General features: G+C 38.9%; 1 protein-coding gene across 6 annotated transcripts in view; it reads left to right on the top strand.

The window, feature by feature from the left end:
- KCNH7 (potassium voltage-gated channel subfamily H member 7) overlaps window positions 1–20,890 on the top strand; it is a 339,118-nt gene that overhangs the window by 229,926 nt on the left and 88,302 nt on the right. For 2 of the 6 annotated variants that reach the window (XM_043525540.1, XM_037912969.2), the window contains exons 5-8: window positions 1,165–1,593; window positions 9,352–9,372; window positions 9,891–9,914; window positions 13,309–13,523. In XM_043525540.1, coding sequence (XP_043381475.1) covers window positions 1,165–1,593; window positions 9,352–9,372; window positions 9,891–9,914; window positions 13,309–13,523 — 689 coding nt within the window. The remainder of the gene's footprint in view (window positions 1–1,164; window positions 1,594–9,351; window positions 9,373–9,890; window positions 9,915–13,308; window positions 13,524–20,890) is intronic. The other 4 variants (XM_043525539.1, XM_043525541.1, XM_043525537.1 and 1 more) reach the window with 3 other exon arrangements.

The raw sequence follows: 20,890 nt of genomic DNA, 5'->3' as shown, positions 1-20,890 counted from the left end.
CATCCACTAGGAATTTCACTATTGCTATTGATTTAATTGAGGAGGTGCTCAAATACTAAGGTGATGGGTAGCAATATAAAATCCTAAGAGAGAAATATAGATTAATATTAATCACGATGTTATTCAATGAAATGTCGCATTTTTCATCACTTTAATTATTTGATGATGGTTTTTACATTATTCAACTAGCTTTTATGGTAATTTCTGTTACTGTATTCTCTGTATGTCAAAGGCATTAGAGCTTCCATTTGTTAGTTTGGTTACATTATACTTGAAGAATTTCTGTTGTTTGTTTGGGTTTTTTTGCAATTCCCCATCCCCACTCCTTGCCCACCTTTTCTTTAATTACTCCATTTTGTGTACTTCCTCTGCTACTTGTATTTCTTATTATGGTACATCATTATCCATTCATCATCATACAACCCCCCTTGAGATGCAAATATTATGCTTAGTTATGTACACCCATGCAAATTAACTGAAGGTATTTATGTTGAACGGGTGTAACTGAGGGTAAAATTTGGCTCTTTTCCTTTCTATTTGTAAATGTCTAGAGAAAAAATAAACAATTTAAATGTACAAACATGAAATATGTGTAGGACTGGGATCATGGTAAAACTGAAACTTAACTTTAGTTTTCCTGTCTGGAGAATTAGGATGTGTAAGTTTCCAATTTAAGTTATAGAGTAAATAAATGGATTTCAGTGAAATAGCAAAGATACATTTTTAAGTGTATGAAATTTAGCTGACAATAAAAAACACAAATATGTATTTAAGGACATGGTTGCCAAGTAATGTGGCAATTACATGTTATATCATGACTTTCATGGTTTCATAGATTTTTAAAGCCAAAAGGAACCATTAGGTAAATCTAGTCTGACCCTTTGTAAAACACAGGCTATCATAAACCACCCTTGAACTGAGCTCAAAAGCTTGTCTTCAACTGAGGCATAAACCTGTCTAAAGATAACTAAAGCAATATTACTTGTATATAATATTTCTTAGTTGTGCATTCTGTTGCTAAAGAGCACACACTATTAGATCTGTGTTAACAGATTACTTATTTCTGGTGCTTCTATACACTTTCTGGCATTTTGAAAGACCAAAAATTTTTATCACAAGTAACTGATTTTAGTTATTAATCTTTCTTATTTAATTTATATCTAGGCAAACTTTTCGGATTCAAGTTACCTGGACTGAGACTCTTAACATACAGAAAGCAGTCCTTACCACAGGAAGACCCTGATGCAGTTGTAGTAGATTCATCTAAGCACAGTGATGACTCAGTGGCTATGAAGCGCTTTAAATCCCCCACAAAAGAAAGCTGTAGCCCTTCTGAAGTGGATGACACAAAAGCACTGATACAGCCCAGCAGATGTTCTCCTTTGGTTAATATATCAGGACCTCTTGACCATTCGTCACCTAAACGGCAATGGGACCAACTTTACCCAGACACGCTGCAGACAAGTACACCACTAACTCATTCCAGATCAAAGGAAAGCATGTGTAGTATAAGGAGAGCATCTTCAGTACATGATATAGAAGGATTTAACGTCCATCCCAAAAACGTTTTTAGGGATCGTCATGCAAGTGAAGGTAGGGTTGAAAATTAATAAATATTCTGTGATGTATCTGAAGAGGGATTGTTGCATTGTTTTTAAGTTATCACTACTTCTTAAAACTTATAAGAGATTTTACAAATTTCATTAAAAATGATATTAAGAAAACAGTAAGGGTTCAGTCTTCTCACCCATATGTATGTTGAGTTAATACCTTTCTCCTGGAGTGGTAGCTTACATCTTAATTCTTAATGGGAGTATGGCAAAATCAGAGTCAGTGGTTGCAAAATTGCTGTAAACATTTACAAGCCAGGAAATGACCAAGGTAAAATTGCTAGTGTAACCTTAATTCTGCCCCTTTTAGTCACATGCACTACAATATGGTCTTTAATTATATTAAATGCTATTTTTCAGATAATGCAGTATTATATCATGCAATTTTTGTTACAATCCTTGACACATGTATAGTATTCTCATTGTCATAATAGTCCAGTGGTGGTGGGGGGGGTTTACTGACACTGGTACAAGTCAGCAATAACTCCATTGAAATCTATGGAGTTACACCAGTGTAAAACTGGAGTAAATGAGACATGAATCGGGACCTTTAACTTTTCATACTATTCATGTTCTCTTCCAACCAGAAGAATTTCCCATAGGCCTTTCCTCCTGTTCTCCCGAGCTAGTCACTCCTCGTCACTCAATGAGTTTCTGGGGAATGGGCTCTGTGGTTTCCAGTTCCAGGAGAGAGGAAGCTTGGGAGACCTGGAGCCAGAAGATCTTGGAGAAACAGAAGTTTGGGGGCCCTGAGAGCTAGGGAAAATAGAAAATATGTTTGCATTGAAAACACTAAGACCCATGCATAAAGTTTTCAATGACATTGACATTCTTATGCATTGGTGTAAGTAGTTTTCAATTCCAACTAATTTATGTGGAAACCTTTACACACTCAGCCCAGGAAGTTGTGAATATCCTGTATGCAAGTGCATAAAACTTATCATGAAAATGCATTTTCAATTTCAAAGACTTCCAACTAGTCTCCTTCTCCTTAACCCCAAACCTCTGCAACCTCAAGCTTCTCTGGCTCTTTTTCTTCCTCTTCTGTGAATCCTAGCAGTTCTGCAGGAAGGAAACTCTGCTTCTGTGAACCTCCTGAGAAATCAGACCTCTGAACCATTCACTGGGGTTAACAATATTAACAAAATGTTGACATTATTCCTTCTAATTACTCCTCGTGCATTAAATAAAGTCAAACAGCACTTGCCATGAATCCACAGCTATATATATATATATAAACATCAGCCATGGAATTAGAACACAAGGCCCAGATCCACAAAGGCTCTAAGGCTTCGTGACACTGCACATTGCAACACCTAACTTTTAGGCACCTAGAAAAGCATAGAAACAATGCTGTCAGCCACAAAGCCTGGGTTATGTCAAGGCTGATTCCCCACTCTGGCACTTCGAGTGAAGAAGGTTGGGGACCGCAAGGATTTTAAAAATGAATACTGGCCACTCCAGGCTTGTATTAAACTCCCAAGGTTACAGCTTCTCTCTGACCTTGGATAGGTAGATGCTGCCACCACCCAAATGCAAAAAAATCCCTTTTGAGAACCCAGAAGTCCTTCCTGTGGGGTACCCTCAAGCCCTTTCACACACACACACACCCTGCTCCGGGGAAGAGCTGAGAAAGAAAAACAAAGGAAATCAGCTGTTGCCACCAGCTACTTAAACAACATATGCACAAACCCCTCTTAGCACACCAAAAATCCAATCCTGTTCTTAAAAAAAATTATTAAAAAGAAAAAGAAAGAAAATTCATCTGGAACTTAGGCTTTTGCTAGATTTAAAAAACCCACTTGCAAAAATAAAACATCAAGAATAACCTTCTTGAGGTCCAGTTTAAAGGTTACAAGCAAAACAAAAGCATTTGGGGTTAACACAGAGGAGTCCACAAGCCAATAAGAAATAAAAGAAATAACCCTAATCACGTCTTCCTAGACCTTCCTTGACTTACTTACCTGTCTGGAGTTTCAGATAAGCAATCTCTATGTATGATCTGATGGTTTTTCATACCTGGCTTAAAGCTTCCTATATCATAGTTCAGCCCAGTTCCTGCTCGACGTCTCCTTTCTCCAGAGAACAACAAAACAGACAAAGGGAAAGTTTTTTTCCCAATTTTAAAAGGTTCTTTTGGTCAGGTGCCCACTCCCTTCTTTTTACCTATGGGCTTTTTTAACCCTTTACAGGTAAAGCAAGTAGAGAACAACTACCAAAAGGGTTGTATAGCTAACTGGCTGGCTGGGTGTCCAAGCTACCTCCCCCTTCATTTATCATAGGTACCTATGCTCATATACAAAAAATTGGGAGAAATAGGTACTGTGCACTACAATCCAGCCAACACGAAGCCTAGGCAGGGAGTCACCTAAGCTAGCCAATGGGAGATGCAAACCAGAGGGATGTATGCTAAGCCCCACCCCTCTCTCTCAGAGTTTGGTGCCTCAGTCTGAACTTCCAGGACGCACCTAGCTCTGATTACAATCCATGAGGAAATATAGGCATTTGGCTGCCTAAGTTGCATGTGGGGCCCAAAATAAAGCAGGAGGAGGCAGTCCTCTCTTATAACTTTCAGCCTAGTGAATAGGATACTCACTCACTATACCTCTAGTTCAAGTCCCCCCTCTTACAGCGGGGGAGAGAGAAATTGAATAGGAATCTACCACCTCTCAGATAAGTGTCCTAACCACTGGGCTATGAGATATTTGATGTAGGGCTCCCTCAGTCTCTGCTGTTGAAGTTGTTCCACTTTAATTGAATAAATAAATATTAATTGGGTCAGTGAAAGAGTTAGAATGACTCTATAGCCTAGTGATAAGGACACTCTCTGGGGCAGTAGCAAGTCTCTATTCAAATCCCTTGTCGTCATTATGAGGAGAGGAAACTTGAATGGGGGGTGGGGCGGGTTTCCCACAATGGGTGAGTACTTTATCCACCAGGTTTAAGATTACAAAGGATGTCTTCCTGCTGCTGTTTGCTATGAACTTGCCTGAGAGACCTAATTCAATAGGCAGCTTCTGCGTATGCCTGTGGGATCAGGCTCCTGTGTGTGATTAGGTGGTGATAATACCTATCTTCCCTGGTTTGTGAATCACTCAGGAGCTTAGATTGGAGATAGGCCCCTGAGGGAAGATAAGCCCCCTAGAGTGAGGCTGCAGTGCAGTGGCAAAAACATAGGTGCCTACAGGTTGGGTGGCAGCCAATTGGGGATTTTATAGATAGCAGTGGTACCTAAAAATGGGACTTAGATGCCTAAATACCATTGTGGATCGCACCCTAAGAACCTGAGGTTAAATCAACAGTCTTTCCAAACAGAGAATGCCCATTGGGAGTTTTATGTAGGAGAACATTTAAGTCTGAGGTTCTAAGCAAATAACTGGCAAATAAGTATACGGTTAAGGAGCAAATTCTGGTCTTATTCTGACCAATGTAAATCCAGATCAATTCCATCTACTTCAGTGGAGAAAAGAAGTAAAGAAATATTAGTAATTCATTATTTCCTACAAAATTTTAAAAAATAATTTATTAAATGCATTGATTTCAGTTTGCTGAAATGTTCAAGTTATCCTTCCTTTTCCATTTTTGTTCTCATGGGCTTACACTGAGCTTTGTGTTTGAAAGCACCTGAAAAATTCAATGTAACTCACCCCAACCAAAACATCTTGCTGGGTTTCAGGTTACAATGCAAGCCGAGGCACAAAGATCAGTTCAGAATCTGGAGCCAAACAACTCCAAAATTAAGAATTTTAATTTTGGTTTGGCCCATTATGGAAATGTCAATCTGGATCTTAAATTCCCCAGAAGTTAGACAGGTTTTGGTTTGGACCCCCAAAAAACATTTTGGTTGTCACTTTCTATTTTGAGAGCTTTATCTGATTAAAATAATGCTCAGATGGTATTATTAATATGGTATAAATATGTTAAATCAAGTTTGATGAAACATTTTCTTTGGCTGTGAATGATAAAAGGTTCTTGCAAAAATATTGATATAAAATAGTCCTTCACATTCTGTGGAAGAGCTAGATTTCACAGAATAACTACTTTAAAAGCATTTAAATTACAAAGCAAAAGAAATCTGAATAACCTACGTGAGACATTATAAAGTATATATATGTGCTATGGATGTTGTACCTGATCACAGTTGCAAACCATGAGCCTGATTCTCCATTGTCTTGCACATTTATATCCAGGCCAAGTGCAAAATGGATATAAAACTAACCTCTTTTATGAAGGACTATAAGATCTACTGATGAAAACTGCTATAGAAGAGTTATTGTATTATTGTTACCATCATTCTGATTGCACTTGGCTTAGATGTAAATGATGATATAAGGCACAAGTGCAACAGCTGCCCTCTTGGCCAACACACCAGGACCTCCAGAGATAAATGCATTATCTGCTATAGCTTGAGCTAAACAGCCTCTGTAGGTAGAGGCTGTAACTACTCATATCCTTTGTGAATTGGCACAGAGGGGGACCTGTAACACACACTCACCAGTGGATTACACATGGAGAATCAGGTCCCATAACTTTATACAGTACATGTGGATGTTAAATATGTGCTGTAGAACACTTCCAACAGCAGGATGAGTTACAAGTTTGTATTAGCAATAGCAACCATCTCTGGTGCCATCTATTGGGAAACTTATTAGAAAGTAGCAACTTATGCTGTAAGGATTTTTTAAATTTTTAGCCAGTGAGTCAAAATCCTACTCACCTTATTCACACAAATAAGGCAAGCAGGATTTGACCCAACATATTTTTTTCATGGCACCCAATCCAGCTGTTTTAGCCCTTACTGCATGTACTGGAGCTGGAGCGTATAAATCCTAAATAAAGGTCATCTACAATCATACAAGGACAAATTCTGTGGTCTTAATCAAGCAAAATGTCTGGCCCAAGGAAGGCACAAAGCATAGGCTAATACATTTCTTTTCACTATTCTATGTGTTTCTAGATCCTTAATAATTAGGAATTTTACACAGAAGTCCTGATTGAAATTGAAATGTAGCCTTCAGATTTAAAATATTTTTACATTTCCTCAGTCTGAAAAAATATGAATGGAGCCTGTTTAAGAGGATTCAAACAGAAGTAGAATAAGGTAATTTAGTTTGCTGGTTACTGCACTAATTCAGCTGGGTTCAGATTTTCTTACCACAGAAGGCAAGGGTCATTGAGAGTATCAATGATTTCATGTGGTCCAGCTACCTATCAAAAATATTGAAGCTGTAATTGTCAGCTTGTTTTAAAATGCAGCTCTGTGCTAAAAGGTGACTCAGTAAAAATGGCAGTGTGGCTTTCCAAATTCAGTTGTGTGTGTTTCATTGGTTTCCATATCAGATTTACTCTGTTTGAAAGTCTAAAAATAAAAAGCCGGGGAGAGGCTATATTATCTACCTGCCCTAAGCTCCAGGTGCAAGATGGGTTTTTTACACTTCAAACACCAGCACCAGTATTATAACTTCTGGAGGCAATTTAGGCCTTCAGCTACACCTAGGCAACCTGAGTGGCTTCAGATTATGCCCTCCATAACACCTGTGCAATGCACCAAAGGCTGAAGGGGTTTTGAATAGGTGTCGCTGAGATCCTAATTTAGCCTGCAGAATCTGTATCACTTTTGAGGAGGCACGAGACAGAAAGATTCCAGGCAGCTGGTAGCCAGAAATAAAATGGGCCTAGTCCTTAGGTATGCCACATCCCTGTTTGGCACAGCTAAGGAAAGATGTATACTGCCTTTGTGCTCTCTAAGTCATCCCAGTTCCTAACAGCCCACTAGGAGCCAGGTATGCCATCTATATCCAGGGGACAAAAGCAGGTTGTGCAGATCCAGCTCCTTTCCAGGTGCCTGGCATGGCAGTTTCCCAGCCCCATTGACCTGATCCAAAGCCCAAGGAAGTCAGTAGAAATATTTCTATTCACTTTAATGGACTTGGATTAGGTCCTATGGGCCACATTTTAAAAAATATTTGTAGGCACCTAAAGATGTACATGGGCACCTAGACACCTAAAGATGTACATGGGTACCAGATCTATGAAGGGATTTAGGCATTGTGATGCTGAGCGTCACAGTGCCTAGCTTTTAGGTATCTAGAAAATCACAGGAACAATAGTGTAATGCACAAGGCTGAGTTAGGTGCCTAGGCTCCTAGTGGGATTTTCAGGACCACCTAGCTGATAAACTCCCATTGAAATCAATGGGAGTTAAGTTGGGATTCACAAGGGGTACTTAGGTCCTACAATACTCCGCACCCCTGAGGAAGGTGCCAAGCTCCTGTACAATCAAGGGGAGAATTAGGTGCCTAAGAATAGGATTCACAAAAGCCCAAAATGCTGATCAGGGAACTGCCCAAACTAGCCAAAAGGAAATGCTGAGAAGAAAGATGTGGTCTAAACCCCACCACTCAAAGTTACTTAAGTGCAGGCCAGAGGGAGGCCCATGTCACCATTTGGGATTCAGTCTTGGACCCTCTCTTGGAGTTAGGCATCTAAGCCAGGTCAGCCCTTTCTCAAGAAAAGAGGAGGAGGAGCTGTTGCCCTCTTGCACAAAGCCCAGTGGTTAGAGCAGTCACTCAGGACATGGGAAGCTCAGGTTCAATTCCCCTTGTGTCTGATTTGGAGCAGGGACTTTGGATTTGGGTTTCCCACCTTTCAGGAGCATTCCCTAACCACTGGGCTATGGGGTAGGTCTCTCTCTGTCTCCTGAAGAAGCTGTTGTTGCTGTTGAAGAAGTTCAAGAAGTTGAAGCTGTTCCAATGTGTATAAATAATTAAACATTCATTGGAGCAGGAGGCATTGGAACCTGAATCTCTCACATCCCACATGAATGTCCTAACCAGTGGGCTAGAAGTTATAAAGGGGCGGGATGGAGGGGGCGCAGGGTGGAGGGGGGTCAGGGAAGAAGAGAAGCACAAGCACAGCCACCGCCTCTGGATGTTTTGTGCGGATTTAGGCATGCCTGGAGCATACCTACTGTATTGGGCCCAAGAGGCCATTTTTGAATCCTGCTGGGGCTTAGGCATGAATGAGGTGCCTAGACATTTAGTGCCGTCAGGACTGAGATAGCTGTTAGCCTGTCCAGCTGCCAAAATGTAGGTGCCTCAGGAACTTTAATGGTGGGTGTCTAGAGGTTTTAGGCACCTGCAGGGTTAGGCAGCCACTGGGATTTCATGAATGCTGGTGGTACCTAAATGTTGGATTTAGGAGCCAAAAGAGACAGTTGGATGCCTATTTCCCCCTTGTGAATCCCACCCTCTGTGCCTATCTGCATCTGTAGGTGCCTAAAACAACCTTTACAAACCTTTGCAAATCTGGCCTCATGGTGTTTATTTAATTAAAATTTACCATTTTGCCACTTCTTGGAAGGATAGCTTTTTTCTTCAAAATGCAGTGTTGGAGGATCAATCTCAAAATCAGCATATTGTGGAGGAAATGTACTGAAATTTTGCTACTGAGGGAAGGCATATGGTAGAGATTTTTCACTGCTGTAAATTGTCATAGGTCCATTATGGAGTTATGATAGTTTACAACAGCGGAGGATTTACCACGCGAGTTTTAAAAGTTGTTGAACATAATCACTTAATTATCAAAATGATTTCATCTTAATTGGAAGTCAAATTGATAAAAAAATATAGTAATTCCAGTCAAATATATATTTTAGCCAATGTATTGTGCATTCTCTGATGTAGATTTTAGTTTTCTTCTTTTCTCTTCTCTCCTTTATTCTTATTATGCTGAAAACCAGACAATGGTCGCAATGTCAAAGGTAATGTATGAGTATAAAAGGTACCACCCAGTTCTTCAGCTGCCACACTCCTTGGCATGTTAACTTGCCTGCTGTATGAAATGTACAAATGCAACATTCTCATGCTGACCTCTATAGGGCCAGGTGCATTACTGAAATGATCTTTGGTTTAGTTTGTTGGAGACATAATTAGTCCCTCAGCTATAGCCACTACATTAGCTATCACTCCTTGGAAGAAATGAAGGAATGGTTAAATATTAATTATGCTCGTTCTTCTTAAATGTTTGTTAACAAAAAGAGAGAAAGAGAGATTACCTAATTCAGCGCTGCAGTTCTTATACAGGCAAAACTGTTATTGAAGCCACTGGGAATTTTGTCTATGAAATAACTGTAGAATTGGATCCTTAATGAACAATCAATAGTTAGGAGGCATTTAGTTCTATTTCAGTTACCATCTTACAAGTAAAGAACATTAAATAATAATCAGGACCCATGTGGCAGTCTCTTCATTTATTCCTCTTTTGTCTCCTTAAAACTAGTTTCACGCTCCTGGATGGCAGGGGGTATGGTTTCAAGCTTACTGTAGTATTCCAATGGGCATGCATGAACTTCATTGCCAATTTCACATTGAAATAACTCTTAATCATGTACACTAGTATTCAGAAATCATTTCTATTCACCAGAACAATGACAGGAAAAGGTGGCTGAGCTGTGCCTTGTATATACCATTTGGATTTAATTCCATAGCTCCTTCTTCTGCTTCTGGAAAACACTTCTTGCACAATGCATCAGAAAACTGAATTCTGCAACAGAAAACAGAAAACTGCAATAATTGTAGCTAAATTTGGGGACTGTTTGGTTCATGATTTCATGCATGCTGCAAAAGTGTGTGTACCTGGTAAAATGTCTCCTTACTAAACTGCATGCCGTGCATGAGCTAAATTCTGTAAGCAATTCATCACCAGTGGACTATGAAGTCACTACATTTGCTTCTTGTGTATGTCAGCAGAGTTTTAAATATAGTGCAATGTCTTTTTTCTGTAAATCGAGTTTTGTAAGTGAGTTCATTGCTAGTGAAAGATGATGGATTGACATCACAGGAGAGTGAAGTCCTCAATTAATCTACAGAACAGGTACAGCACAAGCGGTGACAGTGCAACACTGCCCCACCAACGTGCCTCACATCTGATCTAGGGGGATTTCTTTTGGGGCAAAGGGAGGGATATTTCATTTCCCATGTTTATTCAATCCCTGGTCTCTCTGCTGAAACTGTCAAGAAGGGGCCAATTAGCGTCAGTGGTGGTGGCATTTTGTTTTGTTTTGTTTCTTTTGTTTTTTCCTCTCCCTGGTACAGACATCTGTCTACTAGGAAATGAATACAGAGCAGCTCACAGTTGGGAGTAATTTTCAGTCACTGCAAACCAGACATTTGGGATTAACCCAGTAATGTCCTTTAATGAAGTAACGTTATTAACTCATTGTCAATAAGATATTTTAAACCTTGAAGTAACTTTTTTTAAGCCAAAGGATAAAAAACAAGGTTTTAGTCCAGTGTGCTATAATACTAATATAATAATATAATACTAATATAATAATATAACAATATAATATAATGTTATAGAAAGGGAATTAATTTGCAAACTGGATACTATCAGATTAGGCCTGAATAGAGACTGGGAGTGGTTGGGTCATTATAAAACCTAAACTTAATTTCCCCAATACTAATTTCTCCCTACTGTTACTCACACCTTCTTGTCAACTGTCTGTAATGGGCCACTCTCTTACCACTTCAAAAGTTATTTTTCCTCCCTTGGTATCCGGCTGTTAATTGATTTAACTCATTAGACTGACCTCACACTTGGTAAAGCAGCCCCCCATCCTTTCATGTATTTATACCTGCTCCTGTATTTTCTCTCCAGTTATCCGATGAAGTGGGTTCTAGCCCACGAAAGCTTATGCCCAAATAAATTTGTTAGTCTCTAAGGTGCCACAAGGACTCCTCCTTGTTTTTATTAAATCTCTAGTGAATCACTAGTCAAAGAGCTAGTCAAACAAATAAAGCCATTTCTCAGAGAGGGGTAATTAATTTTATCTCTAAACTTCCTTACGGTTCTCCAGTCCCACTCCCCTCTTTAAAAAGATTACTTTGTACCAAGCACATTTTCTGGCTCTCAGACCAGTACAGAGTGTAGAGTAATGATCAGCTGTATAGATTCAAATGCCTCTGTGCGGTATTGGAAAGAACTACCTTTAACAGACATCCATTTCATGAAGCATCTGAGTTGCAGTTGTTTTTGAACAACTATCATGAATCTTATTAGAAGAACACAAGGCTCTGAAATGTATATGGAATATGATAGGACGTCCTATTTCTCCCAATAATTTGTTGAGAATGACAATTGTAACAATACTTCTTGAAAATTAGTGCACCGGTCTAAGAGGTTTTTCAGGAACATTCCATAATATTCACGAGTCAAATCCTAAGCCCCTTATTCAGTTGAAGTCAATAGGAGCTTTGTCTAAGTAATGTCTGAGTAAAAATGCAATAAAAATCTCAGGTTTTGGTCCATTGTTGGGTGCCTAAAAAACCAAAATGAAGACCATATATTAATGAATACTTTAATTCAAAGAACAGTTCTAAAATTCTTTTAGTAGTTTTACATATGGTTTATTGGACCAAATCCATCCCAGGTATATTTCTATTTGCTCTAGTAAAGTTGTATAATGGATTAATTTAACTCACTGTATATATTTAAAAATATTCCTTAGAACCAGTTATGAATCTAATTTTATTTAGAATCTCTATACACTGGACCAGTGCCACCTGAGACTGGAGCACTACCAAAGCGGATCAGATTATAACATTGGCTAAATGACCATATGACAAATTACATAAGTAAAGTGCAGTCTGTTGAGAATGCAGTAATAGTAAATTGGTCCTCTGTGGAGTAGACTTCAATAAACAATATGAGAATGAGATTACTGATTGAAAACTGTTTGGTACCATTTTCTCTCTATTATAATCCTGGTCACATGAATTAAAAAAAATGAGATTTAGAATCTATATGCAAATAAAGACACAGCAGGCATTAAGTACCAGGGTATCACAATAGATGCATCATGCTAAGGGACCTAGATATCATAGCTGATTAATTAAACCAAGGGAATGAAGAGAGACACAGGTTATAAAATACCTTAATGAGGTAGATAAATATTTGTTTTTAGTAAAATCACTTCAACTTTTTGCATGTAAAATTACTACTGCTTCTCCATCTCCACTGTAATTATTTTAAAGATGGATGTCAAATAATTTTAAACCATATCTGCACTCAACTAATTGACTGTTGTCTAAAATACCTGAAATGATTTAATCAGCAGCATTTGGAGAAAGGGCAAATATTCAAATAATATTACTCAATTTACCAGAATGTGCTCAGCTTTTATAATTTCTAATTTTACAGACATAAGCAACCCAGGTGTGTTTAACCAGTAATAAAAAATAACCTTGTGACTTGGCTGTTCAGTGAGTCACAATGCTGAAGACTACAGCTCTTGAGCACTCAGGCAGAACTGCCATTCCTGTACAAAATCAGTTCCTGTGACCTTCTTTCACTTTTATACGTAAAGTAAGGACATTATATTTCCAACCTATATTGTGACTGGTTCAGAATTTTTAGGGATATATATACACAGCATCCATTGACATGGTTTATCCATTGACTTCATGTACAGTACTGTAGGCTGTGGACAAAGAGAATTGTGTATGCCCATCCAAGAGCAAATTTGTCCCTTGTTGGCCAGTAAAAGTCCTCTTTTTATACAGACTTTTTTATTATAAACAAAATTTAGATTAACTATTTTAGGTACATATTTCTGTGGTTCATTAGTTAAACATCATGGATAAAGTCTTTAGTTCTCTCCATTTGTCAAATATTAAGCATGCTTTCCAATTTTTAGGGCCTTTCAATCATATCAAGTCAAGTCTATTGGGATCCACATCGGATTCGAACCTCAACAAATATAGTACCATCAACAAAATTCCTCAGCTCACTCTGAACTTTTCAGATATCAAAAATGACAAAAAGTCTTCATCACCTCCTTCTTCAGAGAAAACAATTATTGCACCCAAGGTGAAAGATCGAACGCACAATGTAACAGAGAAGGTTACCCAGGTAGGATCTGGTTTACAATCCAATACTTTTCGTTCTCTGAATTCCTAGTCTATGTTTTAATTCTATTAAATTCATTTTTCACGTTGTTTATTCTGAAACCTTGCTCATCATGAATGATTTGAATGTTTCCAAAACATTTTAAATTATTGGGGTTTGTGCTTTCTAGTTCAATTATTATCCATGCCAGGCGTAAAAGGCGTAGTTTTGTTGATGTTGCTAAGCTTCTTCTAAAATGCCCTATTATACTCCAAAGTGGTGTAAATTGTTAAAAACCTTTACTATTCACTGATGATGGGATGTAGTCTGTTATTTATAGTGTTTGGGCATTTACTTTATTGCAGCCCAGTATCCACGGTGACTCTACATTAGTGATTCCTGACAGTGCATGCTCAATCAATATGTGGCTTATTTTGTGTAGCTTCTCATTCTGTATTCCTTTTCCTCAACCAACTTTCTGAACTTCTGGCCAGTGCAAAGTACAATGTAGCGGTAAATGATATGTGATTATGCTACTGCTATCAGTAGCATAATGATGGCCACTAATTTATGTTCCAGTTCCTTATCTTTTCATATTATCTTTCTCTGTGGGCCACTTTTTCTCACACACATACAAAAACAGCTGTCTAAATCAGATATGAAGTCCCTTGGACTTCATTTTTACAATTTGGACCAAAGCAAGCATTTTCTCCGTGTTTCCATCTGCATACATACAAATATATGCTGGCACCTTCTGTTTGTTAGCATCTGTGTTAGCCTATGATAACTTCTGCCAGCAGTGGGGATGTGATGTGTAACTGAAGCCAAGTTGAGCACTCAGAAAATTTGGCCCATTTTTAATGACATTTGTTTTAACCTGCTGAAATATGTACACAAACCAAATCTGGCTGGTGTAGGATTAACCATACCCTAACAGCAATGTGTACAGTAGACTGAAAGTCTATAAAACTGTAGCATAAACATTAAACATAAACATTAATGCCTTTTATACCACAGCCTTTTGTATGTGGAGGGGTGGAGCACAATCTCAGGAGGGGGAGTGGAGAGATTTTGCCTGGAGTGGACACAATCTCACCAGAACAGGATAAATATGATTGGTCCCTTTGGTGTACATGCTCTTTCTGTGCAGAGTGGGGATTGGCCCATGATCTGGGGGAAGGAGTAGGACATCAGGAACAAGCATTCCCTGTGTTCCCTACAATCAGGGAGTACAGGAACTGTTACTGTGACAGTTTCTTTTGTCCCTCCACTCCTGTGCCTTGTCCTGTCCCTCCTCCTGAGCACAGGAGGTGGTCACAATTTGTCCCTAGCAAACTGATCTGCACGGTGATAGTGTGGGTGAGTCTGGGTGTGTATGCATAAAATATACAGTACAGTAAAGTGGCAGGGGAGAGAGAGCAAATATATACACACAATTCACACTTTGTGTATTTAGGAAAGTATAGTGCAAGAACAGACTCTCATTGTCTGTTCTGTTCTGACATATAAGATTGTGCTGTTGTGGAGTTATCTGTTGTTGTGGAGTTATCTGAACTTAATAATTTATTGAACACAGGAAGATACTGAAGAGTCCAAATACAGAGACTACAGAGGCTGGAAAGGTCTTCATCCATTATTCAATATGATCTATATCCAGCTTGTCACTATAGGATGTGTTGCTCTCTTGCCAGACTGATGAACAGAGTAGAATACAGATAAATGGAATAAGTTATCATTTTTAAGCCCTCAGAAGCAGCTAATGGGAACTCCAGTGAATTTTCACTGCACACTTAGGAAATCAGCCTACTTTTAGCTGGACAGTGCTAGTTAATGGCCACAAGAATGTCAGGAGTTATACTGGTTACTGGCTGGATTGAAGGATAGGGCCCTGAGAGTTAAGAAACCAGTGATAGATGAAACTCTAGAGGCCCGAAAGGTCAATATGGATCAGCATGCAAAAGTTTGGGTGTTTATTTAAAGCTTACCAGAGCTGCTTCAATCTGTAAATATCAGAAGACTTTGCTTTCTTGTGAGTTTTTCTGTGCTTGCTGCCATCAGATGGACAGGAAAACTGCTAGAACAGCCTTTCTTTTAGCATTCAGTGACTCATAATTCCAGTCCCAGCTAAAACAGCAAGTGCAGTTGTGTGAGAACACACAAAAATCAAGTTGAGTTCAATTTTAGCTTAGGGAAGAAGCCCTGATTCATTCTTGTTTTATACCCTATCCACTTCAATTATCCAGAGTTCCAACCATTAAAAATTAACATTTTTCTTGGCCGCCTTTTTATATTCTAGGCCCGCTGAGTTGCACTGATTTTTAGAGAAGTATTTTCAAAAATTTATATGGGGTCTGACCATAATAGGAGACACAGAGCTACAGCTGGCATGCACCACTTTGAAAATATACCACCAGAATACTTTTGAATTTTGTAGGATATAATAAATTATTGTATTTGTTTGGAGGAACAATCAAACTCTTGCATTAAAAGACTAGCAGTCATATCTCTGGTGACTCAATGAGGTTATTCTCCTGTATACAGGGTTACAGTCATATGGAACATGAGTGGAGTACAAAACCAAGAAAAATTTGAAGTCTCACTAAACATAATGATCCATTAGATTTCAAGCTTTAATGTTTATAGTCTACCAAAAGAGATCAGATTCAGCCTCTCCTTGTTCAAAGGTACAAGTTGCATTGATCTGTGCCAATGGGAGTTGCTGCACCCAAGTAGATTCTGCCCCAGTGAGCAGAGATGCTGTTACACCGCCATTCTCTGGAGGAGTAGACAGTTCCATCAGAGGCTGGCAGTTTAAATTCTCTCAGAGGCTCCATAAGAGGGCCACTAGTAGAGTCTAATGTGAGGATGGCTTGTGAATCCATATCCCCTGGCTGCCATAGTCACATCATCTCTGAAAGCAGCATAGCCCTCTTTTGTGTCTGTAATGTATCTCTCAGTGCCTTTGGAGCTCTCTGCTATTAGAGATAGTCCTGTCTCATACAGAATCTCTACCCATTCTGCACAGACCTAAAATGGTCTTCTTAATTCTAACCTAGCCTGACATTTCATACAGCAGTGGCCCTTAAAATTTGCTAGTTAAGTAAGATTTTTCAGTTTGATAACCCTCCTGTTTGCAGCTTTCAAGGTATTTTCTGTAGTAAACACTGAGAAGGACAAGTGAAATCTGCAGACAGGACACACACACACACACACACATCCGTTTATAGACTGTGTCTTAGGTAAAACCAGGAGGATTTTAAAGAGCTATCATGCCATTATAATATATTGCACAATATATGGCATAACTATCCATGAGGAAAAGTTTTCTTCAAATTCTACTGCACTTTTGCCCTGACAGCATGCCATTCAATGTTATTTGAAGGCTTTCCACTTTATCTGTATTCCAATCAAGTTTCCAGTTGATCAGTAAGTATTAACACAATTTATAGGTCACACATCATTTCTTCACAAAACCACTCAGTCCAAGTGAAAACATGACCAGACACTTCAGATCAGTCTACAGTAGAGGTAACGGTTGGTTTTAGCTTCAAAGAAAATTATTTTCCTTCCTTTTAATATGTATTAAAAGTAACCACTTCATTGTGAGAAGTCCATTGCATCTGCTGTGACATCAGTGAAATAGGGCATACGTCATATATTCAGCAGGCATGTTTGACCTGAATATTCTTGGTACATTCAACAGCAGTCAAAGAGGCAACAGGAAATAGAAATTAGTTGTGACTTTAGCCCAATTAATCAATCTCAAGAACCTTTTAGAGATAATCCTAAGTAAGCCTCCCTCCCTCTGGTCCTCATGCAGTGCCTGGCCAGAGCTGCAGTCCTTGCTTCCTTGTGAGTACAAGGAACGCTCTCTACATGCCAGGAAAGCTGACTAGCTGGAAGGGTTCTCCCAGCACATTCGCTTAAGGGGTGCAGCAATGTCCATGCGCCTGATGCCTACTGATGGAGTGCCAAAGGCATTGAGCACCCTACATGCACAATGTGTCATGGAGTTCCTGTTGAGACTGTGTAACTCTGCATTTACACCACTGCCTAATAGGCAAGACTAATATCTAAGGGCAAGATTTTCAAAGGTATTTAGGTATCTAAGATGTAGATAGGTGCCTGGTGGGATTTTCAAATGCACCTAGACCTGCATCTTTAGGCACCCAAATACCTCTGAAAATCTGACCCTACGAGATTTAGGGAAATTATTTAAGGCCACTGAAGGCAATGGAAGTCTTTCTATTGACTTCAATAGTAACAGCTACTATTATTATTTGTATTGCCCCAGTGCCTAGAGACCAGCCAGGCTAGGTCCACAATGTGCTAGATGTTATACAAATATATAGAAAATGACATTCCCTAGTCCCAAACTGCTTACAGTCTCCATGGACATAGGGGTCCTAAATACTTGGCCAATGGGAGATTGCTGAAGTTGAGAAGAGCTGTTTATCAGCCTGCATGGAAGTATTAATGGCATAAGGAGGATCTCATGTAAGATAGCCTTCTACTTTCCATAGGCCTGATTTCTTCTTACTGCCTCTTTATACTGCTGCCATGCCAGACAGTTTCCATACTCCTCTGCCCCTTGACAGAAATATAAAATAACATATTGTCCGTCCTACTGGAGAAATAGAGATAAAATTTGTATTAGTTCTATCTTAAAATCAGTTAGTCCCTAAAATGTAATTGGATTCTTATCTTTCCCATAGTTCCCTTTAGATAGTTAACTTGTGCCTTCAACCATTGCACTTTCTTCCTTGGTCAGTCGTGAAAGATTTAATCTCTTCTGGGTCAATTTTCATATATTTTAAATTATTCAAATTAGTTTTACAGAGAAATCTTTTTACATCTAATATGGCAAAAAATCAAGTTTCATTAAAAAGCCTAGGTTTTATAAGTTATGCAAGCATAAGTCAAGCTTGATTGTCTTTTTCTAAACTCTGATGGGCTAAATTACTGCCAATATGCACAATTCCTATCTGCTAATGATTCTACGTTATGGGCAGATTTTTTTAAAATCTACATTTATTCCCCAAACAATTTAGATATTATGAAAGCTCCAACAGAAATGTCTCAGATCAGCTTGACCTGCTGAGAACACTAATTCTCACTAAATTTAAAATTAAATGTGAAATGCTCTGTCAAAAATGCTTCATGGAACACTTCCAATTTAATTTGACATAATCTTATGTCTCTATTAACTTTGTTTCTTTCTAAAACTCTCTAATACAGAACCACATTGGAAATATAACTTTTACTGTAATGAGAGAAAAATCTAGTAGCAGAAAGATATTCCTTCCTGCCTTATTACTTTTATTTCCCAGACTTTTCCTTTATTCCTAATGCCTAAACTACATAAGTAGGTACAGGGTCATATCCTCATCTGGTGTAAATAGATGTAGTTCCATTGAAGTCAATAATAGTATGCCTATTTGCACCAGTGGAGAACCGTGCCAATAAATTATATCTGTCTGCCTTTTGCAGGCAAATTCAGTTTATCCAGGAATAAGTCACATTTTATTTCCCGTGCATCAACAACACAACTAGTCATGGGGGAAAAAACTGACAAATGTCCTTTTTTTGTGAATTTGACTAGAGGTAAGATTTTCAAAAGCACCTAACTCCAATGGGAGTTAGACACATAGGCGCTTTTGAAATTTCACTGGGTCCCTATCTGCATCTATAGGTGCCTACATACTTTTGAAAATCTGGCCCGAGGCCTCCTCCCATTTGTACTCTAGGAAGCTCACCATGTTTCCAGCTTTCTAACACAGCAAAGAAGTTTCTATATCAGGTTTGAAAACCCAATGCAAAGATAAACCAACAGGATATGAGAGTAATGATACGGAGGATAATGATGAGTCAGTGTCATGGTCAGGCTGAAGCAGTGCTCCAATATTTTGTTCTGGACTGGAGTGCATCAAACAATTCCTCTCCTTCATTCCCCACACACAACATACCCTGACTATTCAACTTCTTTCTTCTATCCCCCAGAGCCACATCTCTCTTTCCTTGTTTTTCCATTCCTTGGCTTTATTGAAAAAAAGCCACTTCCCACTGCTGTAGTCTGGCATCTCCACCAGGATGGTGGCTGTCTCTATAACCCAATGCCATAGAGGGTTGTCAGCTCATGCACTGCATTGAGTTATCCGAAAGCATGAGAGTCTCATTCTGTGGAGTTTGGTATATCTGTGATGCATCACTAATAGTGGACCTAGTAGCTGCAGAGTAAGAAAGAAGGCAGAATGGGTTCCTTTTTCAGAAAGTATCTAGGGGACGGAAGGAAAATATTTGCATCACTTCTATCACATTCTAAAGCTGGTAGGACATTCAAGGAATGAAAAAGAGAAGGGAGATGGTACAAAGGTGGTGAGACAAAGAGGAAGGAAATTAATGGAAGTGATGATTGGAAATATTATCATTTTTAAAGGCCAGAGGGGAAGTAAAGGATAAAAGAAGGTTAGCAAGCTAATAAGAGCAACTAGAGGTTTGGCTGAGGAAAAGGAAGGGGAGGAAGAATCCCTGAAAGAATAGCAGTGATTACAACAGAAAAGAAATACTAATTTAAATGAAAAGCAAAATTGGGGAGAGGAGGAAAATAAGTACAAACAGTATCTTACAACTGATAAAATATGGAACACAGAACATAATTCTTCCCCTGAAGTGTTTACAGACAGTCTGAAGATATGAACAAGTATAAGACAATGAACAAGCACTGAGTGGTGAATGATCACTGTAGTTATACTATTTCATAGAACAGGTGCACTTCGGAATTTGTTGAAGGAGGAAAGCCTAGGATCTAGAGGTACTAGCATGTTCCTAGTGTCATAATATGGGGAGTGGCAAAAAAGACAAAAGGAGGTTTCAGGAGAGAATCTGGGAAGGACAATAGGTGTTGAAGGGAGAGATAATGGCAGAAATATCAATAGTGGTTGAGTAGCAAAAGTTTTTTTTTTAAAGTAAGCATGTGAACCTTGAAATGTACGTGGAAGAAAATGGGACATCAGTGCAGATATTCTGGAAAAGGCTTTCAGTTACAAGAGTTTCCTTCTCAGTCTTCTACTGAGGGGGAACATGGGTCTTGCACTGACTGTGGAAAAGTCAGAGAGAATAGAGGTCCTTAAATCCACAGTACAGCCCCCTAAATCCAAGTAGCTTCTACAGTTTCAATTGCCTTCACTACTCCCCTGGCTCCATGTGGCTTCCAGTAACATAGTTCCTGCAGAAGCTGTGCTGCCAGGAAATCCCCCAGATCACAGCTTGTCCTAGAACATTGCTCCTAAACCATGGGTCCTACAAACCAGAGAGAAAACCCATACAAGTAACGGTAGACTTGGGCACAGATCGTAGCAACATAGACTCATAGAAATGTAGGGCTGGAAGAG

Source organism: Chelonia mydas, chromosome 11, assembly GCF_015237465.2.
Source record: "Chelonia mydas isolate rCheMyd1 chromosome 11, rCheMyd1.pri.v2, whole genome shotgun sequence".
In the NCBI taxonomy this organism is placed as follows: Eukaryota; Metazoa; Chordata; order Testudines; family Cheloniidae; genus Chelonia; species Chelonia mydas.
Note: the sequence above shows the minus strand (reverse complement) of the source record. Positions and strands in the feature narration are given on the sequence as shown.